At 42.7% G+C, this 26,274-nt stretch overlaps 1 protein-coding gene across 1 annotated transcript in view; it reads right to left on the minus strand.

Annotated features, from left to right (window-relative positions):
* The window catches only part of MAN2A1 (mannosidase alpha class 2A member 1), a 165,178-nt gene that overhangs the window by 96,090 nt on the left and 42,814 nt on the right, over positions 1-26,274 (minus strand). Inside the window, exon 3 of the mRNA XM_073677488.1 lies at positions 20,042-20,186. Within this exon, the coding sequence (XP_073533589.1) occupies positions 20,042-20,186 (145 nt within the window). The remainder of the gene's footprint in view (positions 1-20,041; positions 20,187-26,274) is intronic.

Below are 26,274 nucleotides of genomic sequence, written 5' to 3' on the forward strand. Positions count from 1 at the left end.
CTATAGATGTTCTGGTTCATTTTCCATCAGAAATAAAACTTTCTATAAAAAACTAAGTAAAAAGTTCATGCATAACTCATACTATGAGGCCAAGTGGTTGAAAAAATGGATCTAAGTCTCAAACCATCAGCCCTTTTTCTGCTTTATGTAAAATTACTATTAGAATTTCATTGTTTGACAATTACAAAGCAGATGCAGATTTTAAGATAGACATTTAAAGACATGAGAGAATAGAGAACATATTCAGCACAGCGCTTTCAGCTTGATTATGCTATTGTGTTAGCGTAATAAAACCTAATTTACTCTTACATTTCCGTATATTATCCTGGTTGAGAAGATTTAACAGCCATGAGTTCTTTTCGTTCCCAATGCTTCCTTTTATGATAATCACTGAATGTACGGATTTTATTTTTGTATCTTCAGGGTTGTATAGTTTTGGTTAAACATTACTGAGCCATTTTTAGCATACTTTGTTTAAAGGCAAATTAATAGTTGAATCATTGAGAATCCAATGCAGCTAAGCCGAATACGTCAAAAGAGGCAATTTAATATGTCCAAATATGAGGCAAAAAGTCATCGGTTATAGCCTACACATCTGAGCTTGGCAAAACATCATGAAGAGAAAGAGAACCCTTCTATTAGTTCATGCTGCCTATGATAATCGACAAGCTCTCTGGTTATATAAAAAAAAGACTTGTAAGGGGCAGAGGATGGGTTGGAATTAGACAACAGCCTTAAAAGGATTTTCAGTACCACCGGTATTAGGCCCGGACATACCTGCCGGGAAGAGTTCACGTGTCTCCGGTATCGTGCACCTGTCCAATTCATTTGAGCAGGAGCGGTGTACAATACCTGCCGATTGCACAAGCATCCCGGCAGGTACAGTATGTGCAGACATGACTTCGCCAGCAGGTACAGTGTACCTCTACTATTTCTCTACTATATATTTTTTGTGTTAGTCTTTTACACTATGTTTACAATTGGGCAATTTGTATTTTTGATGATTAATTTTATTATTGAACATCTACACTGCTGTCGGTCAGTCCAAAAGGTTAATAAACCTTAAACCTAGAATATTTAAGAAAGTAAAAGGAAGATTAGGTCTTCAAAGATAATAAGTATGTGTGCAGAATTATTATGCAACTAAATAAAAAACCTGATGTTCTGATGTGTGTAGCAACTCACTCGGGACAATAGGTAACACTCTAAAAACTGTAACTGACCCTGCCAGTTACTCTATAGACTGGAGATCCTGACCTTGCAGTCCCTAGTGGTTCCTGGATGAGCAGAGATAGCCCTAACCACAGACTAGAATATGGCAACTGGGACCTATGCTGCCTGAAAGGCTGTCGAGTGCTTCACGTTCCTCCTAAAAGAACTGGAGGGCAGAGCAGAGTGCAAATTACCTACAGAAAGGAAAGTGTGCTGAAATAGAAAGATCCCAGAGTGAGTAAAACAAACCACGAAATACAAAATAAAAGGATTAAGTATGTACTGTTTGAGATTATGCTGTCTACTTCCTAAAAAGAAACAGAAGTTAGGGGCAGGGTAAAAAACAAACAGCAGAAAGATAAACCAATATAGCCACCCTTCTTTTCAATAACATCCATAAGAGCCTTCCACTCATTAAGGGCCCCGTCACACTAAGCGATGCAGCAGCGATCCCGACAACGATACGACCTGTCAGGGATCGTTGCTGCATCGCTAATACATCGCTGGTGAGCTGTCAAACAGGCAGGCTCACCAGCGATCAGGGGAGCAGCGATATCGTGGAAAGGATCGTTCCACGATGTCCTGCTCCCGTTACCAGCCTGCTGCAAGCAGGAGCAGGCTGGTAACTATGGTAAACATCGCGTTACTAAGTGCGCGTGTGCCCCTAGTAACCCGCTGTTTACCATGGATACCACTCTGCTACGGTGCGCGGGAGCCTCCGCTTACCGTAGCAGAGTGGTATCCATGGTAAACAGCGGGTTACTAAGTGCGCGCGTGCCCCTAGTAACCCGATATTTACCATAGTTACCAGCCAGATCGCTGCTCCCGCTGGTCACACACAGCGATGTGTGCTGGCCAGCGGGAGGCCAACGACCAAAAAATGGTCCAGGACACTTTGCAGCGATCAGCGACCTCACAGCAGGGGCCTGATCGTTGCAAAGTGTCACACACAGCGACATCGCTGGTGAGGTCGCTGGTGAGTCACCAAAACCGTGACTCAGCAGCGATATCGCTAGCGATATCGCTATGTGAGACGGGGGCTTAAGTCTTTCAGTTTCTGAATCTGCTCACAATCAACTCTTTGGGCAGCAACAACCACAGCCTCCCAAACACTGCTCAAAAATGTGTTCTGTTCTTCACTGAAAACCTTCCAGGCCCCATAAGCTCTCAATAGGGTTTAGGTCAGGTGAGCAAGGGGTACATGTCATTATTCGATCATCTTTAAGGCCTTTTACTAGCTAGCCAAACAGTGAAATACTTTGATGCATGCGATGAAGCATTGTGCTGCATAACAATCATGGTTTTCTTGAAACATGTAGACTTTTTCCTATACCACTACTGGAAGAAAGTGTCTTCTAAAAAATGGCAGCAGGTTTGAGTTCAGTGTGAGTCCATATTCAACTTGAAAATGTCCACCTAGCTCATCTTTAATATCAGCCCATAACAATGCCCCAATCTCCACCTTGCTGCCGATGAATGAATCGAAGTGGAGGTCTGTGCCTGTTACTGATACAGCCACAGGCCAATCCATCTGGTCCGAAAGTCAGAGTCATCTGATCAGTTGATAGAACCTTCTAGTCATGACTTGCATATTGGTTCAGTAGTGGTTGGGTTTCAGCCTCCCTTACCTGGGCCATGTCTCTGAGCCACTGAACTCCTTGTATTTCTGGGCAATCCAGGGAGGTTGTAGTTCTGAAATATGACAGTACTGGAGGAAAATGGGTGCCTGGTCGTTTCACGTTTGATTCTTCAAATCTTTGGCAGTTAGCCTGAGTTCACACATTGCGTATTTGCTGCTTTTTTTTTTTTACGCGCGCGTATTTTCCTGCAGTTTTTACCTGCGTTTTTTTACGCAGGTAAAAAAAGCACCTCCATTCACACACTGCGTTTTTTGCTGCGTTTTTTTACGCATGCGTTTTTTTTCTGCAGTGTCTGCAGTGTCCGTTTTTTTCTACTGTATTATGGCCACCGGTCACTGATTTAAAAAAAATAGATCCAGTACTCACCTCACCTGGTTTCAGCCGATGCTCCGGTCTCCTCAGCGTGCAGTGTGAAGCGCCGGACATCTCCTAGCAGCGAGTGCCCTGTAATGACGTCATACGTCGAGTAAAATGATGGGAATGGAAACGTCTTCTGACGCTACCTCCTCCATCATCATTGCTCGCACTGGGCCCCCTCCGGCTGTCAGTGTGAGCAATGATGATGGAGGAGGAAGCATCAGAAGACGTTTCCAATCGCATCATTTTGTGCGGGCGAGCGGCCGGGCAGTGTGGGTGCTAACTGGAAGAAGCAGGGCCCGCTGCGGTGAGGCTCATGGGTCCCATAACCGTGGAGTTGGCGGTACACCACAGCATACAGTACAGACCAAAAGTTTGGACACACCTTCTCATTTAAAGATTTTTCTGTATTTTCATGACTATGAAAATTGTACATTCACACTGAAGGCATCAAAACTATGAATTAACACATGTGGAATTATATACTTAACAAAAAGGTGTGAAACAACTGAAAATATGTCTTATATTCTAGGTTCTTCAAAGTAGCCACCTTTTGCTTTGATGACTGCTTTGCACACTCTTGGCATTCTCTTGATGAGCTTCAAGAGGTAGTCACCGGAAATGGTCTTCCAACAATCCTGAAGGAGTTCCAAGAGATGCTTAGCACTTGTTGGCCCTTTTGCCTTCACTCTGAGGTCCAGCTCACCCCAAACCATCTCGATTGGGTTCAGGTCTGGTGACTGTGGAGGCCAGGTCATCTGGGGTAGCACCCCATCACTCGCCTTCTTGGTCAAATAGCCCTAACACAGCCTGGAGGTGTGTTTGGGGTCATTGTCCTGTTGAAAAATAAATGATGGTCCAACTAAACGCAAACCGGATGGAATAGCATGCTGCTGCAAGATGCTGTGGTAGCCATGCTGGTTCAGTATGCCTTCAATTTTGAATAAATCCCCAACAGTGTCACCAGCAAAGCACCCCCACACCATCACACCTCCTCCTCCATGCTTCACGGTGGGAACCAGGCATGTAGAGTCCATCCATTCACCTTTTCTGCGTCGCACAAAGACGAATGCCAAGAGTGTGCAAAGCAGTCATCAAAGCAAAAGGTGGCTACTTTGAAGAACCTAGATTATAAGACATATCTTCAGTTGTTTCACACTTTTTTGTTAAGTATATAATTCCACATGTGTTAATTCATAGTTTTGATGCCTTCAGTGTGAATGTACACTTTTCATAGTCATGAAAATACAGAAAAATCTTTAAATGAGAAGGTGTGTCCAAACTTTTGATCTGTACTGTATATGCACACACACACACACACACACATTACACATGGACTTACCCTCTCTGCAGATGATTCCACATGATGCATTTCTCTGATGCAGCCTCCCATCTACCAGGGCCCGACTGCAGAGTGTTCTTGCAAATTGCAGGGCTGAAGGCAGGAGGGCGAGAGAGAGCACAGGGGAGGCAGGGAGAGAGAGCACAGGGGAGGCAGGGAGAGAGAGCACAGGGGAGGCAGAGAGAGAGAGCACAGGGGAGGCAGAGAGAGAGAGCACAGGGGAGGCAGAGAGAGAGAGCACAGGGGAGGCAGAGAGAAGGGGCCATGCTGGGAGCAGCTGCTCTGCTGGAACTACAGGCCGGAGCCTCATCTCCTGCACCTACAGACACTGAGGCATCATCCCGCCGCTTCCAGCATCTGCTGGTGAACCGCTCAGCTGACTGGCTCGTACATCAGCTGATCGGTCGGTATACCGATCAACTGACTAGACCGATCAGCTGATTTACAAGCCGGTTAGCTGACAGTCAGATGATCGGTTCACCGGCAGATGCTGGAAGCGGCGGGACCGGACCAGACGCCTCTCCCATCCATCGGATAGGCGAGTATCCATTAGTTTCTCCTGCACCTCCGTAAAAAAGCGCTGGAATTACGCAGTGTGTGAACACAGCTGCGTAATTCCATTGCTTATAATGGGCACAATATGTGAGAAAGCGCAGTCCGCGGTGCGCAAAGAATTGACATGTCAATTCTTTACGCAGCTGCGCTTTCGCAAATTCAAGAGTGCTGCATCCCTCAGTAAAACTTAAAGTTCTTGACTTTTCAGTCACTTAACCCCTTAGTGATGGAGTAAATTTTGACCTTAAATGCCAAATTTTACAATTCTGACCAGTGTCACTTTATCAGATAACTCTGGAACGCTTCAAAGGATCCCACCGATTTTGAGATGGTTTTTCGTGACATCTTGTACTTCATGACAGTGGTAAAATTTCTTCGATGTGACTTGCATTTATTTGTGAAAAAAAAAATGGATATTTAGCAAAAAATTTGGAAAATTTCCAAACTTTTTTTTTATGCTCTTAGACCAGAGTTTTGTTACACAAAATAGTTAATAAATAACATTTCCCACATGTCTACTTTACATCAGCACACTGTTTCAAAAAAATTTTTTTTGTTAGGAAGTTTGAAGGGTTAAAAATTAAATCTGCTATGTTGCTTTCTGAACCTTTCAGATGAACTGCTGAAATGGAAAGAACAGTTCTTTCTGTCCACTGAAAGATGTTCTGCTAAGGCCTGTAGAAGTCTGCCCCTTGGACTTCCTTACAGACATAGAAAAGAGACAGTCGTAACGTTGTCTGAGAAAATCTTCACATGATGTCCTCTGACGATATTCTGGCATTGCTGGAGCGATTCCCATACTGCTCTTATTATTCTGTAATTGGTTCCCCAAAAAAAGGAAGAGATTGTCCATGTGCCCAGAAGGTATTGGCCCTTTAGGCTGGGGAGCAGAAATATCTGGCTGGCTTCGGTGGTAATATGAATTAAGGGGGATAGGACCCATGGTACTCCTTTCTGGAGATTCGTTGGTGATGTCCACCATAACAGGGACGTTCTTACATCTGCTGATACATTCATCTTCCTGTATAGACCAGACAGACAGAATTTCTTTCTGCAATTGTCTTGAGTGGGCTTGAGCTACAAGAAGCCATTAGGACTAGGATCCTCATAGCGTATCTGATTGAGACTGTATTCTCTCTGGAATGTCTGATATAAAAGAGGAAGATATCTAAGGGACAGGGAAGAAATTCTGAGACACGAGTTGAGGAGGACCCCTAGAAACACTTGTTGGGTGTCTGGCTGTAAGTCTGATTTCTCCCAATTGATGCACCACCCTAGACTTTCTAGTGTGTAGATAGTTTGGGCCTGTGGTTGAACCCGCCACTAGAATTAGATCGTCCAGGTATAGGATTATAATAATGCATTTTTTTCTTAAGGAGGCTGCAACCTCCGTCATTGTCATAAAAATACGAGTTGACGAGGACAGGTCGAATGGTAGGGCATGTAAACTGAAAGTGGTGGACTATTCAGACTTTCCAGAACAAACCTGAGAAATTGTTGGTGGCTGGGGTGAATGGGCACAGGGTAATATGCATCTCTCAAGTCTAATGTGCACATTACCGAATCCCTCCCTATCAATGGAATGCTGGATTTTACGGTTTCCATTTTGAACTTCCTGTACCTGACCCACTGATTTAGGGATTTTAGGTTTATAATGGTACAGTATTTGCCCGAAAGGCTTTTTTATTGAGAAAAGGGAGGAATAGTGACCCTGTCCTATCTTTGAGAGGGGTACTGGACTTACCGCCCTTAGCTCTAGAAGGGCTCTTATGTCTCCCAGAGCCTCTGAGGCAGAGAGGGATTTTTGTTTGGCGAGTTGATAAAGTTGCAGGGGAAGGTGGGAAAAGTCTATTCTGTAACCTTCCCTTATGGTTCGTAGAATCCACCGGTTGTCTGTAATGGCCTGATATCCTCCCAGAAAGAACTGAAGTCTCCCCCTCTACCTCTTTGGCATCAGTGTCTTCCCGATGGGCCGGAAGAAAACTGGGTGGATCTACCCTTTCCTCCCTTGGGGTAACTCCACCTTCCAGTCTTATCCTTTTCCTAATCCTGTCTGTGGGACTGCTGGGGTTTACAAAAGGAATGGTATTTTTTAGATTTATATTTCAGGAAAACTTTTTTGTTGTCTAAGGCCCTCTCTAGAATCTCATCTAAAACTGGACCAAAGTTGTGTGTGCCTGAGAAAGTGATGGAACAGAGCTTGTTTTTTGAATGGCTGTCTCCCAACCATGTTTTTAACCAGATGGCCTGTCTCATCAAATTAGATAGCACATTACTTCTGGCTGCGAACCTCACAGATTCAGCTGAGACATCAGGGCTGTGGAGTCGGTAAGCCAAACCTCCGACTTAGTCTCCAACTCCAACTCCCCGACTCCCACATGGCTAATGTTTAAGTGATAAATTTACTGTAGTACAGATACATCTCAGCTAAAAGTCTAGGCCCTTAGATCAGGAATAGGACATTTCATAACTTTCCCAAATTCTTATGAAAAAAATATTCCTCACAAACTGCATTGAACTACTGTAACCAGTTTATTATATATTTTAGGAGTTGGAGTAAGTCCATTTTATACCGACTCCACAGCCCTGTGAGACATCAGCCATAAACTGTGTTGCTGCTTTTAACATGGGGAGGAAATCTAACATAGCTCAACTAAAATTCTATACCTTCAGAGAGGTTATCAGCTCGTCAACCCAAAACGCACATGGACCAGGCTACGGAGGTAGCGGCCATGTTAGCTCTAATAAAAGCCGCTAATGACTACTAACTCATCTTTAGTAACCCCTCAACCTTCCTATCCATGGCATCCCGGAGGCAGGATGAATCCTCAAAAGGTATCAATGTTTTTCTCGCCACTTTGGCAATGGGAATGACAACTTTTGGGATCTCTTCACAAATTTTTACTTCCTCTCGGATCAAAGGGGAGACTAGCTTTAAAATCCCTGGAAACGATCAGCCTTTTTTCTGCATCTTCCCATTTCTCTAGGATCATTGCTTTTATATGTTCGTTTACTGGGAAACACTATTTCTCTGTGTTCTCAGAACCCTGAACATTTCGTCTTGTATGGAGTGTGCCACTTGAGTATCCTCTATCTTTATGGTACTCCTTACAGCCTGTGTTTTCGGACGAGAAAAGGTAGTTCTTTATCTCTTCTGAAGGTAGTTGGGGGAATACTTTCTTCCTCTCCCTCAAGGTCCTGATCGGAATGTTAATATGCATATGCCCCCTCTTCTGATGACTCTTCCATCTCCCATCTGGCGCTCTTATGACAGGAAGTGGTCTGAGTTGTTTGGGGAGGCATAAGGCTAGAAGACCTTGCTCTGGATTTCCTCCCTGATCATAGACCCTATGTCCGCTAAGAACGAAGATTGATCATCCTTAAGACCTTTCGCTATCCATTCTGGATAGCTGTTTATGTGCCTCCAGCAGCTTAGTATTACAAGCTGGGCATCTCCTGTTTTTTTTCTGTGAAGAGGATCGGGATCCAAGCGGGCTCCACTGTTCCATTTTTCAAAATAAGAGACCTGCATTTACAAATTGGGTTCAAGCTCTCCAGAAGGGTACAGAGGTTAGCAGTGACATGTGGAACACTTACACTACCCAGTGACTGTTCAGCTGGTGCCTGTGCGAGCAGGATTAGTATCCATTGTTCAGACTGTGCACACTCAACACCCCTGATAGCACCCTTTTATAGGTTCTTACCTGGTCCAAGTGACCTAGAGACATCCCCCACCGGCATCTCCTTGTATTCCACGTGGGAACGCACGGTGCGCCACCCAAATCAGAGGTTCCCCTCTAAACCGGATGTGTGCTCAACCCTAAGACAAACGCACGTCACCAAATGCTGTCCAGGCCGGAAATTCGTTCCACCTTGGAAAGCAAGCATGCGCGTGACCCGGACTTTGCGGCCGACAGATGCGGCGTGGTGCCGAAAGCCCTCCAAAGAGGGAAGCGACAAAGTCAAGAGCCTCATCCCGCTACTACTGACCTGGATGGGAGCTTCTTCACAGTCAGAAGGGAAAAGATCGATGCCCTCCGATCTGCCAGGTAATCTTCGCGCTGTTGCGCCTCTCTCCTGCGTCCTGTCCTGCTAGGGACAGGAAAAACACTGAGGGGGAGGTGGAGGGGGGCTTTTAACCTCTCGTGTGTTTCCTGTCCCTAGAGGATGGGTGTAGATATCCTTTATCCTCCCTCATCCTATAAATACACATCACCTGATCTGCTTTATTTAAGTTTATACAGCTTGGAGTTGGAAAATCTGCATAAAAATTAGGATATGGTCAAAATATTCACTTGACTAATTGTGCACACATGCATATATAATATACAAGTACAGTAAAACTAAGAAATAGACTGTTACAGTTGAGGAGAGGACTCTGCCCTCACAGGCTTACAATTTACAGTGTATCGGAGAGGAAGGAGGAGATGGAGATCTACATATCTATATAGCCACATATATACACACATACATATTCTTCTGCAGCCATGGATTACATACTGATGTATATGGAAAGTAAATATTTTCTGGAATGAAAGAATTTACGTTACTTTGGAGTTGGTCTTAAAAAGATATTTTTATCCATTCTGAAATTTTTAAACATCTTTATTTGCCCATAGACATAGATGATGGCTATCTGATTTCTTGGCAATTTTCTAGACCCAATATTTTGACAAGAGGGAAACAAAGTTCTTTTTTTTTTTAGCTTGATCCTACGATAAACCGCTCCACAGGTCTCTTACAGTAAAGCTATAGGATAAGTTTAGAAACAGCTGCATCTTTCCTCCAAGCATTGGGTACCAAAGTTGCACCTGTTGCAACAAAAATATCAGGACAAGAAAAAGAATCAAATTACTGTGGACTTCTCTTATACTACAGACCGCTTTCCCCATTATTTCACTTAGTATACTTATGTGGTATTCATTAAAATACCGGTCTAGATGTCACCCGCACAATTTATTCTACACGGTGGAATACACAGAACTGGGGTAATAGGAAGGATGTGAACGAGACCCATTTCAGGTCCTGCTCGACATTTCTCCAATCCAAACCACACAATTTCATGGGTTTGAGGATCTAGCATATATTTACAAGTTAAAAGCAAATGTTCAGTGTTCAGAAAAGGACATTCTTGTCCCCAAACATTTCTTAAACTAGTTTCCATTGCCCTTTAGTTTGTTGACAAGTTGACGAACCAGTTCAACTGGAGCTACTAGGAATCTAAAGCAAACTGTGCTCATAAAGGAGAAATGTCAGCCAGTATTCCCTAATTATTTACCTAGATTGCTTATTCTGCAAGTAACTGTTTTAGGCAATCACACAGACTGTGCCAGTTAGAGAAGCTCTCATGTTCTTATTTAGCCATAAGCAGCCGCCAACCCTAGAGAGTTCAGTCTCGCGCATAAAATGCCATTGCAACCATGGAGTTTAATAGACACAGCAACTATTAAATACCCTCTTTTTTTCTAGAGAGAGAAAAATAAGCAATTCTGACAAGTCAATGGTTGGCACAGGCAAAGGAACTTTTGCAAAAGTGGTTTGCAACAGACTGTGCACAAAAGGATGAAAAGTGCCTATGTAGCACCACTTATAACTGCATACAGGATAGATTCTATCGGAATTCATTCATCATACAAATATTTACAGACATGGGGATAGAAAAATTCTATAAATATGTAATTGTCATCATTCTTTGCCTAAAGAGTTTTATTAACCAAAGTTTTTATTTTTTTATTTAGTATATTCAAAAATTATTTCTCTACTTTTGCTTGATCATTTAAAAAGGGAACCGGTCAAGTAAAAAAATACACTATTAACCTGCAGGTATGGGATTGATCTGTAGGTTAATAGTGTCCTAAACCTGTGCGGCCGCTGCCCTTTGATTCCGGCTGCCAGGAGAAAATGAAATGTATTCAGAGGCGCTGCCAGAGTGGCTTCAGTCACTGCTCAGTACATAGTGAGCAACAGGTGTAAGCGAACACGCTGTACTGATGCACTGCTAAGCCGGCTGTCAGTCACTGCCGGGGTGTGCTTACAGCAGTTGCTCACCATGTACTGAGCGGTGACTGCAGCCGTGCTGGCTGTACCTCTATGACTGAAAGCCAGAGGCTGCTGGGAAGAACAAAGTTTATTTTCACCCAGTAGTCAAGCTTCCAATGCATTAGCAAAAGAGCATTAGAACAGTATTGACCTGCAGATTAACCCCATATCTGCAGGTGAATAGCATTTGGGGACATGACAGGTTCCCTTTAAGCCCAACGGTGGAAAAATATGTTTTTAAACTAAAGGTCCCATATATATTAGAATATGTATCCACCAACTTCAGAGGGACTGGCTCACCATCTAATGTGTATGGAGGTCTACTTACTCTTCCTCAATTATTGATATCGGAGAAGAGAAGAATTGGGCATGAAGAGGTCTACTGCAGCAGTTTACACCGCTCTTTAAAAACACATGCACACTTGGTCCAACTGGGAGGTCAGGCAAGTTAGCAGTCAGCCAAACAAGTGTTTGGCCAATAGCTAACTGATGGCTACTCCTACACGGCTTCTTTAATGACAATTACAGTGCGTCATTGGTTGACTATAATGATTGTTCATTGTTAAATTCCACTCGAACGTTGGTTATGGTTGAACTCTATTTTCACCAGCTTTAGTCTACAGAATATGGGAACCCTTTGTTGATAAACTCTCCAGACTACAATAGTCCAAGCTTTCGTGTTATATGTTTAGAGGTTTAAACACTGAAGATAAATAAGAAGCTAAATGGTGTTGTAACCATTAGGCAAACCCAGATAGAACCAATAGGCGAGAAGGTGACCTGCCCCATAAAAATGAAAAAAACACATTAACATGTATGTTTTTGTCCAGTAACTGTAGCCCCTTTTGACGTGGTTGTAAATTACACCACATTTTTACGTGTTTGACTGGGTATTGAATTAACAGTTTCACTTATCTGCTGCGCTCAAGAAATAATCCTACTGAAAGGAAATTTCTATGATTCGATTCAATTGCATCTACTTTAAGACAGAAAGTGTATACTGTATATAAATTATGCATGTAAATTACTTTGATCACTGTGAGCCGTTGGTGCTGAAATGAATCAGTACTGAACCCAACGGAAATTAATCTCTCTCTGAAACATTCATGAGAATTAGTCGACTCATAACACAACAAAATAATGTTCATTTATAGCTAAAATGAACTGTCTGAAAATAAGTAGTAACAATGGCAGCAAAGCATGCATTCCTCATAGCAGAGCCGAGCGACACTAGATCTTCTCACTTCGTTATTTTTCCAACAGAATAGTAAAACCTTAATGTCTTCTGGGACTTAAATAGTGATGACCTATTCTAAAGGTCCCCATACACATTAGATTCTTGTCATTCAAACCTGTCGATTTCAGCAGGATCGATTATGTTCAATGTATATGGGGACCTCTCTGTCCAGGAGGTTTAAATAGCCCTAGTAGAATGATATTTCAGGTGTCCTGGAACTGCCCTATTATTAGTGGAATAAGCTAACCCTATAGACTGTTTATACATCTAGCTAGTGCTTTTAGAGGCTTTCAACTTTTCTTTATGACTCTAAAAAGAGACTGACATTTTTACCAGGTTGTTGCGGCTGAGATATTCGCTCTCACTTCTCCTAATATCTAAAGTGTGGTGTTGGTCTTCCTTTGGATGCCCAGGAGGAGCACAGGAATAAGGGAGAACAATCTCCTGACTTCTATGGAACTTGGAAGCTACCTCGGGAAGATAGGCCTCTTTCAGAACTATCCTATCTTCTAGGATCTGTGTAAAGAGAAAATTAACAGACATAGCTTGAGGGTATGTGCCCACGATGCAGATTTGAAGCAGAAATTTCCTGAGCATTTCTGCACCTCCTTGGCAGAAAAAATGCATGCGTTTCTTTCAGAGTTTTTCAAGCGTTTTTAGACTATGTGCTCACGATACAGAAATGCTCCGGATTTTTCCTGAGCGTTTCTGCATCTCCCGGGCAGAAAAACCACATGCGCATTTTACATGTGTTTTTTCGGCCAGGGACAAGCGTTTGTCAAGCGTTTTTAGCATGCGATTTTGCATGCTTTTGTCAAGCTCTTTTCCAAGCGATTTTAGCATCACTTGGAAAAGTGCTTGAAAGTTGGTCACATAATATAAATCCATGCAACCGGCATGGATTTATATTGTGTGACCAACATAATGTTAAAAAAAAAAAGAAAAAAGAATTAGAACGTAAAAAATAAAAAAATAACCTTATACTCACCTTCTGATGGCCCCCGCTCTGCTCCTAGAGTCGCTGCTGGCTCCGTGGTGGGTACCGGTAATGTAAAAGGACAATCCATGACGTCAGTGGTCATGTGACCGGTCACGCGACCGCTGACGTTGATGAGTATAAGGTTATTTTATTTTTTTTTTTTTAACACTTACAGGTACTATGGTACCCGGGTCTGGAGGAGAGTCTCCTCGTCTCCAGACACGGGTACCATCCGCGCCTTAATCGCATAAGATTCGCATGACTAAATGTTGTCTTGTGGATCTTATACGATCCAATGCAAGTCAATGGCGGCGATTTTGCAGCAAAATCACACTAGAATTGGTCTTGCTGCGGTTTTTACCGCAATGCGAATTCGCAATGGAAATCTCCGCATGATGTGCACAGCACATGCAGATTTGCATTGCAGTAAATGGCAGACCTATTACAAACGATTTCAATAAGTTTTTTTTGCGGCGTTTTCGCAGCAAAAATATGGCGCAAAACGCATTAAAATCACTTTGTGTGCACATAGCCTTACATGCGTTTATGCATGCGTTTTTTCAAGCGATTTTGAGCATCACTTGGAAAAGGGCTCGACAAGTTGGTCACACAATATAAATCCATGCAACTAGCATAGATTTATATTGTGTGACCAACTTATGAGGAAATTTCTGCTTCAAATAGTGGATCTAGTGTGAATAAAAAAAATTAAAAACCTAATACTCACCTCTCCGACGGCCCCCGGTCTCCTCCCGGCGGCGATCCTCTCTCCTCGGCGCCCTGCAGTGTACTGGTAGGACCTGCGGTGACGTCATTTAGTCAGTTGATGGTCACGCGACCGCTGATGTCAGCGGTCAGCCGGAGAGGGGAGTATGAATATTTATTTTTAAACGTTATAATTCTTTGTTAACTAGCAGGTACGATGGTACCCGGGTCGGATGAGAGTCTCCTCTTCTCCCAACCCGGGTACCATACGCGCATTGAACCGCATAGTATCTGCATGTATACATGCGGATGTTATGCGATTCAATGCAAGTCAATAGGCGCGATTTCGCAGCAAAATTGCGGCCAAATTGGTTGTGCTGCGGATTTTTCTGCAATGAAACATGGCAGACATCTTAACAAGCGATTTTAATGAGTTTCCGGGGCAGAAATGCCGCCGCGGAAACGCATTAAATGTGCATCGTGGGCACACAGCCTGAATGTCACTAATATACCATTCCAAAGTCAGAGCCACCAGGATAATAGTCTTTATAGTGTAAAGATCTTAAAAGATTCCATGTGTTTAAACGAAGGCTTTGTTAAGAGCCGCAAGCACCAGATTCAGATCCAAGGGTGCCAACTTTGGATTGAAAATTAGCTGGTCTGAGGCCTGGTCCCACACGCCCCCTCCTGTGATAGGAACTTTACTGTCTATAGATATTGTATATGGAGAGCCTGGTGTCGGCGGGGTCAGCTTTCCTCAGCGCTGCTTCACTGCTAAATCTAAATATTCAGATTGTGTCAGAACAACTGCACCCAGTAAACAAAGTGATACATCGTTGGATTCAGCTTCTCTTTGCCTACATCAGGCTGCTCTCAGATGAGGTAGCAAAAATCTACTGACAGATTCCCTTTAAGAATACTAATGGAGAGTCCATATTATAGCATCTTCTAGAGGAATTAAAAAAAGGTTTTAGGGTATGTGCACACGATGCAGAAATGAAGCAGAAAATTTCTGCATCATTTCTGCATCTCCCTGGCAGAAAAAACGCATGCAGATTGTGCATGCGTTTTTCCTGCAGAATACATGCGGATCCACATGCAGATTCACATGTGTTTCCGCATGCAGATTGACAAGCGCTTTCCAGGCGATGTTAGCATCACCTGGAAAGTGCTTGATAACTAGGTCACACTATATAAATCCATGCAAACAGCATGGATTTATACAGTGTGAACCGAGAGAGTGTATATACTTACCTCCGATGGCCCGCGCTGTCCTGCTCACTCCGTTCTCCCGGCAACTTTGAATTGAAAGACCTGCCGACGTCAGCGTCACGTGACCCGTCACATGACTCTGACGTCACCGCAGGTCCTACAACTCACTGCAAGTGCCGGGAACCAAGCGGGAGCTCTGCGCGGGCCGACAGAAGGTAAGAATACATTTATTTTTTATTTTATTCTTCTTTTTACAGCTTTTTTAATGGTACCTGGGTGTGGATGAGACTCTCCTCTCCTCCACACCCGGGTACCATCCGCACATTAGAACGCACCAATTACGCAAGTACAAATGCTGTCTTGCGGAATTGGCGCGTTCTAATGCAAGTCAATGGCGGCGAAATCGCCGCGTTTCCGCAAAATTAATTGACATGCTGCGGATTTTTGACCGCAGCGTTAACGCTGCGGAAAAATCCGCATCATGGGCACAGCACATGCGGATTTCCATTGGGGAACATTGTTGCCCTTCTACCATGCGTTTTTCATGCGTTTCCGCGGCGTTTACGCAACTGCAAAAACGCCGCGGAAACGCATGAAATACGCATCGTGTGAACACAGCCTTAATCTGTACTTCGTCCTCTACATCTGCCCCTGAGCTGATCAGAAATTCCTTCCACGTCTTGTCATATTTGTCATTACGGTTTTCCTCCTCTGCAGCAATGTTGACATCAAAATTGTCAAAGAACTACCTTTTAGAAGCTTAATTTCAAATTCCATGCTGTTAAATGCAGGTTGGACACGTCAAGGATGTAGAATTGGACCTTGGAAAAGTAGATCTGGAATCTCAGGCAAGACCCTTTGCTCGGTGGCTGACATTCTCATCCAAGAAAACTAAGGCCTCTTGGGCAAAAACAGCTATCAGGATTACCTTTGCCCAATCTTCCCAAATTCTAGAATTGCTGGGACCAGCATCACAGGAGAAAAGGCATATGCCAAACAAAATTTAATTTGAGCAGGAAGGCATCGACTGCTTGTTGCTATCCCCTGGGATCTATTGAACAGAATTTTCGCACCTTCCTGTTCGGTCTGTCTGCAATAAGATCTATTTCTGGAGCCCCCATAGGTATACAATCTGATTGATCACTCTCCTATTCAGAGTACCCTTGCTTTATTTCAGTTGAATGCATTTCAAAAAGTCTAATTGCAATTCTCTCCCCCCTTTATGTGAGGAACTGTCAAACAGAGGTGAGACTCAGTCATCCAAAAGATCTCATCAGGTAGCATCATTAGGGATCTTGGCCTAGTTTTCCCCTGATTGTACCTTACATAAACTATATACTGTTGTCTGAAAAGACCTTTATGCGGTGACCTTGTATAGATGAAATTAGCTTTCTTAAAGACTGTCTTACCAACAAGAGCTTCTTCAGTTTGGCAGAACCGGATCTTCCTTCCTTCGTCCATCAGCCTTGGCCCAGGAGATCTCCCATATGTGCCGTCCTCCCCCCATCCGTCCTTGAGGGCTTGCATCTGTAGTAATGACCCACGATATCGGATTCATCCAAAGAACTCCTCTGTATAGATTTTTTGTCTCCATCCAACAGAGGAGAGATTGAGTCACCTTTGAAGAAAGAGTACGTTTTCCAACAACTTAAGCTTTTTTGTTTGAAAGAATATCCCATTGTAACACACGGGTGTGTATCTGTGACCATGCTGCTACTACTGGAATCATAACAGTGATATTGCCTTCCTTTGAGTTGTGGCCAGATTACCTATTAATTTTGACACTTAGCAGGACACCTTCTCCTCCTTCTCCCTTGGGAGATAACCGATTCACAGAGTCTAGGAAAAGACCACGGAAGACCTGCACTGTTTTATGTTTTAATCTTAAATTTATTTTTTTAAATTGGAGTAGCCAACCTAACCTTGTCAAGGTTGCCCTTAACGGATATGCCACAATCAGAAGATCATCGAGGTAAGGCATCACCAATGCTTCTTTTTTGCTATAATCTCCATAAAGACTCGAGAGTCCATTGACAACCGAAGGGAAAGACCTGAAGCTGAAAGCCTAATTTCTCCTTTTATGCTTAAAGCTACTCAGGAATTGTTGGTGTTCCAAGTGTTGTCCTTTAAGTCCTAGACTACCATATAGCAATCTGGAACCAGAAGTTTTATAGCCAATCTTATATACACTATTTTAAATCATCTAACTCTCAGGAATCAGTTCAGCCTCTTCAGGTTGTAGCAAAGCCAGGTAGGACTGGGTTAAATCCTAGCTGTACAAGGGCAGCTGGGGAGCTCAGCACATGATCAGGCTAGGTGTTCACCTAGTCAGACGGCTGGAAAGCAGAGAAGACTTGATGTGCCTTGGAGTTAAAAAGAGAAAAAAAGGCAGAATCTCTTTAAGAAGAGCCTGCAAACTGCAATATCAGTGGTTGCTATGGATGATAGCAGTTTTGTTTGCCTGCATTGGGACTAGCTCAGCAGTGTATGAAGTAGTCAGGGTCTATACTGTGCATTTAGAGCCTGGACAAGGCTAGGGATTTAGGTTTATGATGTTTGTTGTTTCGGTGCTGTGGAAAGCAATAAAAACTGCCCATGATAGAGAGACAGGCCAGAGACTCTCCCTGAGCTGAGTTTGCACAGGGCCATGTGCAGAGAACCGCAAGTATCAGTAGTTGCTATGGACAATAGCAGATTGCTTAGTTAGAACCTGAACAAGGTTAGGGATTTATGTTTATGATTTCTACACCCCCCCCCTGCTGGCATAATCAAAATTTTGTGGGGTTGCTGAGGAACGTCTTCACTTGCTGTTACCTAGCTGCTCCTCCGCTGGGCTGACCACAGCTTTCATTCAGCAGTCAATGCCCCACGAAACACAGCGCTGCCCTTTAAATTTGGCGCCTCCACCGGCATACCCTGCAAATGGATCCATTGCGTCCTGCGCTTCGGACATCAGCAGCGCATTAGTCATCAGGAACCAGGAGAATGAGGTGGCGGCCAGCAGGCTCCTCAGTTTACTTTACTGCCATCATCCAGAGTATGCTCACCAGCTGATTTCCCCTTTGGAACCTGTTCCGGCCGCATCAGTGCCATACTGCTACCCAGGCAACCAGGCCAGGGCCTGGGAAAGTCTTCATGTCCCGCGACGTTTATTCCCCTGGACAACTCCAGGATGTAGGTTCCCTCTCCTAGGACAGTAAACCAAGCGATATGGTGGAATGATACAGTCCTCTTATTCTGTAGGTTTCCTGTCCTTGAAGGGCAGATTCCCCCCTCTCAGGTGGTGCTGTCATGGGTGATAGGAAAATAAAGTGCATTTTACTGAAATTGACGGTGGCGAGTTCCGCTTCTCTTGCTCTCCAATGAATTTTTATGATCTTTTACAAGTATCAAGCTGAGCACCGCAAGACATGGCTATTATAATCTGGATATTTTTTTGTTTGATCCAATTTTTTCCTTGCAACTGGGTGTGGTGGTAGTGCCAGTATTTTATTTCTTTGCTCTTCGTACTCAGAATAATCAGATGACTGCAATTTCATAAACTGTTCTCAGCTCTATATATTGAGCAGTGGCCATGAATGATATTGCAAGATTTGATACAAATCACTTGCATGGGAGAGAGCTTACAACATGGCCACTACAAAAAAGTACGGGGCTGTGCCACTTTCTGGTGCGCAGCAGAGTCAGACTATCACAGTTTCAATATTGATAAGCCATTATAAAAAACACTGTTTGCTGAATATCTGTTATCAATGTATAATTAAGGAATCAGGACGAAATCAGTAACAGGCTTGTCCTTATTATATTCAGAAATGAAGCATGGGTAAAAATAAAAAGGAATATTTTATGCATGAACTTTATTATACTGACATGGGAAATTAATGGTCTTGGGTATTGCAGTTAATCCAAAAACAGTAAAGCCCTTTTATTTTTTTAAGAAGTTGAATAGTTTCATGTTATGAAATTTGGTAAGCGGATAATGGGGAAGCATGTCTGGAATTACTTTACAGGCAGTACATAAAATTAGCTAAAAGATTTCCTTCACTTCATAAGCGCAGTTTAAAGTGCACAATATCACTTCATACAATTTGCTCCGGCAAGCTTTTCTTTATATTGAATACCATTTATGAGTAGTCTACATATTCAATCAATACAAAAGTGTCTGTAAGAACACACGTATTGTAATTTTATTTTAATCAGCTCCGAGATAATACAAGAGTACATATGAATCAGACCAAATTCTATTTCATGGTTCATAGGATCAGATATTACCAGAACACTAAACCTAGGAAGATATCTGCATTTCCCTTGTGAATGCTTTTTTTATTATTAGAAAAGTAGCAACTAGCATTTGTATTTGTAGGAATAAGTAATTTTAACCCCAACATGAAAATGGATCAAAAGAATAAAAAACACAAAAAAAAACCCAAAAAAACACAAGGGGATAATTAGATTTCCGTGACCAGTGGTAGATGGAATAAGCAAGAATGCTAGCCTGGTGGGAAAGCAGAGAGGAAATAGGATGGTAATTAAATGATTATTTAGCCAATAGGTATCCGGTGGGGCTCACAATATATCAGGTTAACAATGAAATCAGTAGATGCCACGTAAACCGTTTATTTCCAGAAAGTCTATGATGAGTCTCTGAATAAACCCTTTGATGGAAGAGTGTACAAAGCCTTAGCCAAAATATTTTTACATATTATATCTATACGAACATAAACTTTAATGGTATTATATAAAACGGTGTATGCAAGATTTACCTGGATCATTGTGAGAGTGAGGCACAAGGAAAACCTGAAGAATTTCATTATCCCACTCGTGTTCATCGTAGGTTATATCGAATCCTTGTTTCCATACACCACCATCTGGATTATCAAATGGAAGAATTTCATACACATCCAGCATCTAAAAATATATAAATATATATTAAAATTAACAAATGTATATTCAATGGCTAGGAGATAAATGCTGGCAAATAACTTCAGTTACATGTGCAAGTGATTAAAAGGCTTTTTTTCCCATTTTACTTATATATTTATGCCCTATCCTTAACTTATGTCATCAATATCTGATCGGTGGGGGTGCAACACCCAGCAACCCCGCTGATTAGCTGCTCCCGATGCTGGCGGCAGCCAACTGTGCTCAGTAGTGGAGCAGAACTACACAGCTTCATCAACTGTATAGTGGCGGAGAACAAGTACTACAAATCTGCCCCATATTAAGGCTGCAAAGTCAACCCACCGATATGCAAATGTCCTGCTAAGGCACTACCCAGGTTAAATACACACACACATACAAACATTTCAATGCCACACAACACCAATGGCGGCTGGCTTCAAAGACCAATGCTATATAAGTAAATAGAGTTAGCTTTAGACCTGATGGTGCAAAGTCCAGTTCTCATTCTAAGTACTTTCTTGTGCAAAGATTACAACTGCCATGTGACCATGTACTGTATCATAAGCAACACATGGCCTAATTCACACCCAGATCAAAAGCGCAACATTTACCGAATGGTCACCTGGGCACCGGTTTAAAGTACAGCAGAAATACACTTCAAGTTTCCAAATCATATTTTCTGCTTGATTGTTTTTTTTTTTTTTTGCTCTCGTTATCACTAGAATTTCTTCAGGCTGTGAGACAGGCATATTTTTTTTTAGAATTGCTACATAACTACTCAATATGGCAACTTTTATTGTTTTTAGCAAGATTTTCCACACTGTTTAATTCTGGCTTTTAAATAAAATTAGTGATTTGGGTTTTTATTTTAAAAACAAAATCAGAGCTGCCATCAGAAAGATCTGATCCAAAAAGGAGAAATGGCAAGGTTCCTGGATGCCCCTTTTATGGCTAACTAACCTGTCTTGCATTCTATTGTGTATATTTGGTGGGCACCTATAAAAGGCAGCTATACTACTTCTCAAGCACCATACCATTAAAGACATTGGGGCATATTCATCGGTACTACAATGATTCAGTAGTGCAAACTTCTGCTAGATATAGTGGTATGGAAAAGTGTTTGTCCCCTTCCTGATTTCTTATTCTTTTGCATGTTTGTCACACTTAAATGTTTCCGATCACAAAACAAATGTAAATATTACACAAAGATAACACAAGTAAACACAAAATGCAGTTTTCAAATGAAGGTCTTTATTATTAAGGAGAAAAGAAATCCAAACCTACAGTGCCCTGTGTGAAAAAGTGATTGCCCCCTAAGCCTAATAACTGGTTGGGCTACCCTTAATAGCAACAACTGCAATCAAGCGTTTGCGATAACTGGCAATGAGTCTTTTACAATGCTCTGGAGGAATTTTGGCCCACTCATCTTTGCAAAATTGTTGGAAACCCTTCAATGTGGCTGAATTACAAGCATTAACTGCCTTTTTTAAAGGTCATGCCACAGCATCTCAATCAGATTAAGGTCAGGACTTTGACTAGGTCACTCCAAAGTCTTAATTTTGTTTTTCTTAAGCCATTCAGAGGTGGGATCTGCTGACATATTTTGGATCACTGCCGTGCTGCATAACCCAAATGCGCTTCAGCTTGAGGTCACAAACAGATGGCCGGACTTTCTCCTTCAGGATTTTTTGGTAGACAGCAGAATTCATGGTTCCATTTACCACAGCAAGACTTCCAGGTCCTGAAGCAGCAATACAGCCCCAGACCATCATACTACCACCACCATATTTTACTGTTGGTATAATGTTCCTTTTCTGAAATGCTGTTACAGCTACACCAGATGTAATGGGACATACACCTTCCAAAAAGTTAAACTTTTGTCTCATCAGTCCACAGAGTATTCTGCCAAAAGTCTTGGTGATCATCAAGATGTTTTCTGGAAAAACAGAGACGAGCCTTTATGCTCTTTTTGACAAGCAGTGGTTTTAGTCTTGGAACTCTGCCGTGCATGCCATTTTTGCCTAGTCTCTTTCTTATGGTGGAGTCATGAACACTGACCTAAACTTAGACAAGTGAGGACTGCAGTTGTTTTGATGTTGTTGTGGGGTCTTTTGTGACCTCTTGGCTGAGTCGTTGCTGCGCTCTTGGGGTAATTTTGGTGGGCCGGCCACTCCTGGGAAGGTTCCCCACTGTTCCATGTTTTTACCAATTGTGGATAATGGCTCTCACTGTGGCTCGCTGGAGTTTCAAAGCTTTAGAAATGGCTTTATAACTTTTTCCAGACTAATAGATCTCAATTACTTTGTTTCTCATTTGTTCCTGAATTTCTTTGGATCGCAGCATGATGTCTAGCTTTTGAGGATATTTTGGTCTATTTCACTTTGTCAGGCAGGTCCTATTTAAGTGATTTCTTGATTGAGAACAGGTGTGGCAGTAATCAGGCCTGTCTGTGGCTAGGGAATTGAACTCTGCTTCCCAAACATGTGATAAACCACATGCAAAAGAACAAGAAATCAGGAAGGGGACAAACTTTGTCATACCAACTGTACACTGGCAGATTTGTGAATGAACATATCCTAGGAACTCATTTCCCAATAAGTGAGCAGTGTAAGAATGCTGCCAATCGCCTGACAAACTAGCAAAACATTTGGGAGTGAAATGATATTTAAAAAGGGAACCGATCAACAAGTTTTCCCCATATAAACTAAAAGCACTACCTTTTAAAATGGGTTTTCCCAAGAACAAAGTACACTTTAATAAATAGATCTTGGTATAATAAGTTCCACAATTGGATGGGTTAAAAAAAAATGTTCCTGTGCTGAGATAATCTTATAAATGTGCCCCTGCAATGTACTGTGTAATGGCTGTGTCTGACCATGCTGGAACATGGTCTGATCATACCACATCTCCTGGGCAGGGGAGGACGTAAAAGGAGTACACAGACAGAACGGCATGGGAGAAAATGAAAAGCTGCTGCCAAACTTTTAAACCTTCTAGCAACATAAATAAAAAAATAGCGATTTTAAAAATGATGCTGACGTAAAGTAGATAACTGGGAGAGAATCTGTCAGCAGGTTTTTGCTATGTAATCTGATGACAGCATGAGGTAGGGGCTGAGACAGATTTCAGCAATGTGTCACACACTAGGCTGAGCGCTGTTCTAATACAAGCGTTTTATCAGCAGGACATTATCACTAGAGGACTACAGCTCACATGCATCCTGGTCCAACCACAACCCTAGCACAGATTAGCAGCTTACTATATACAATGTACATAGAGAGCCTGGTTTGGACGGGGTTAGCTTTCTCAGCTCGGCCATATGATACATCAAATACTCTGATTGTATCACAACTGCTGCACCCAGTAAACTAAGTGATACATCGGTGGAATGAGGGTCTCTCTCTACATTATCTGCTCTCAGATGAGGTAGCAAAAAGCCTGCTGACAGGTTCCCTTTAACTATCTTGTGTGGCATGACTGCTTTCAAGGCTAAATTTGACACATTTTACAAATTTTCAGAAACGCAAATCATATAGATTTAAAGTTACCAAGAACATGAAGAACAATGTGTCACAGAAAAAACATTCTCAGAATCATTGAAATGTGGCAACATTTAAGAATTATTGGCACAAAGTGACATGTCAAGAGTTGAAAAATTTGGCCTGGTCAGGAAGGTGAAAACGGTCTTCTGTGGAAATGGGTTAAAGAGGTCATGTTCGCTCTCCTGATATTTTAATTACTACTTGCATGCTAACAACTTTTGGTCATTTTTTTTTTTTTTTTTATTAGAATGAAAAAATAAAGAAATAAAAAAAGTATATGAGATTCCAGTTTTTCATACTAGAAAATGTATGAATAAATTGACAATTTAGTATTACCGCCCTACTTCGTAATGGGATGTGTCAATGCACATTGACACTTTTCTAATCAATTCTGATCGCACCAGACATTGAAGGGGAATCCAGCTGTCAATTCATTTACACATTTCCAGAAGAATTAACTGAGGAACAGGATTATACACAGCTGTGAGAAAATGTTCTGTGAATTGTTATTTCATGGAAAATACAAGAATTTTCTAAAACATTTAGATAGTCAGGCGAGCGAACAGATCCTCTTGTGACAACCCCAGGTTCGTGTTAGATATTAAAAGAACAAATCTGGCAGTAGTAGAAGTCAACAATAAAAAGATTATGAGCATGCCACATAGGGAAGAAGCCACAGTACGCACAGACTTCATATTACTTTTATTGGCATATACACAGCCCACACCTTTATTAACATGAAGCTTGGATAAACAGCATCACTCCATATAGAACGAGGTAATAAATGGAGCACACGCCTAGAACTATCAGAAAACCAAACAAAACATATCCATTGATGTCCTAGAAGTCATTACCATGATTGTCCGTCAACATGGGTGCATGCTTTATCACCTACCAGCAGGAAAGCGGAGGCTCCCATACACATTAGATAGCCGACAATCAAAATTCAATTACGCAGGTTAAGGCCATCAGTCCACCCCCCTTCATAACATGCAGGCCTCAGCTGAAGGACATGATCAATTAGGCTATGTGCCCACGATGCAGAAATGCTGCAGATTTTTTCCGCTTCTCCCGGCAGGAAAAACGCATGCGTTTTTTACATGCGTTTTTTCCTGCCAGGTAGAAGCGTTTGTCAAGCGTTTTTGCATGCATTTCTGCATGCGGGTTATCAAGCATTTTTCCAAGCGATTTTAGCATCACTTGGAAAGTGCTTGACAACTTGTTCACACTATATAAATCCATGCAACCGGCATGGATTTATATAGTGTGACCAAGTTAGTTTAAAAAAAAAAAAAAAAAGATTAAGAATGGTAAAAAATAAAAAAAAAGATTATACTCACCTTCCGATGTCCTCCCAGTGTTTTCTCCGCTGCGTCCGATGTCTTGGGCGGCTCGCGGTGCTGTGAAGGACCTGCGGTGATGTCATTGAGTCATGTGACAGGTCACATGACTCAATGATGTCATGGCAGGTCCTTCACAACACCGCGACCCATACAGCAGACCAGTCAGAGGGGAGAAAACACCGGGAGGACATCGGAAGGTAAGTATAATCTTTATTTTAAATTCTTTTTTTACAGTTTCTATGGTACCCAGGTCTGGAGGAGAGTCTCCTTTTCTCCAGACCTGGGTACCATCCGCACATTGAACCGTGTGATATCCGCATGTGCAGATGCAGATGTCACGCGGTCCAATGCAAGTCAATGGCGGCGATTACGCTGCGTGTCTGCAAAATTAATGAACATGCTGCATATTTTTACGCAATGATAATCCGCAGCGGAAATTTCCGCAGCATGTGCACAAGCACATGCAGTTTATCATTGGGGACCATGGGGCACGTATTACCAAGCGTTTTTGCTGCAGGAAATTCCGCGGCAAAAACGCCTGAAAAACGCATATATATATATATACACACATACATATATATGTGACACCCCAGGGGTCTGGTTGCCACAGTGATAGAGATATTACGTCTGAGAGCAGGTGGGAGGTCCTTTGGTCAGGGATCCTGTGCATGCCACACCTCCTGCCCAGTCTTGGGAGGGGAAGAACTTCCCCTATATAAACCCGGGGCTGCAGCAGGGTTAGCAGTCAAGGAGAGTAGAGACAAGAAACAGTCACAGGAAGAAACAGCAGAAGCTCAGTGGGAGCAATACTACTACAAGTCAGGGGCTGGCAGCTGCAGAGCTCGCCCTGACTGAGAAGATTTCTTACCGGACCCGGAGTCCGAGGCTGTGGGGACTAACTCCTACCCAGCAGCAGAATCCGTCAGGCAGGGGATTTCAGGTCCCCTGGCCAAGAAGCCCGAAGGCACGGTCACACGCGTGGGTCCAGCACCGCCATCGTGGAGCGGAAGCCATTAGAAGGCCCCGAGTCACCGGCCATATGGGTGAGCACCACACGGTACACTCAGGGACGTGGGCTACTTATACCCACTTCTAGCAAGGTAGCCAGAAGAGTACAGTCAGTTTGGGACGCCTACAACTCCACCTGGCCAGGGGAGATCCCATCTGCTCAAGGACTGACCAGGCCCCAATCGCTAGCCAGTACTCCGG

This window comes from Phyllobates terribilis, unplaced genomic scaffold (assembly GCF_046119375.1).
Source record: "Phyllobates terribilis strain yellow unplaced genomic scaffold, ASM4611937v1 Scaffold_1__5_contigs__length_1240528914, whole genome shotgun sequence".
Taxonomy (NCBI): Eukaryota; Metazoa; Chordata; class Amphibia; order Anura; family Dendrobatidae; genus Phyllobates; species Phyllobates terribilis.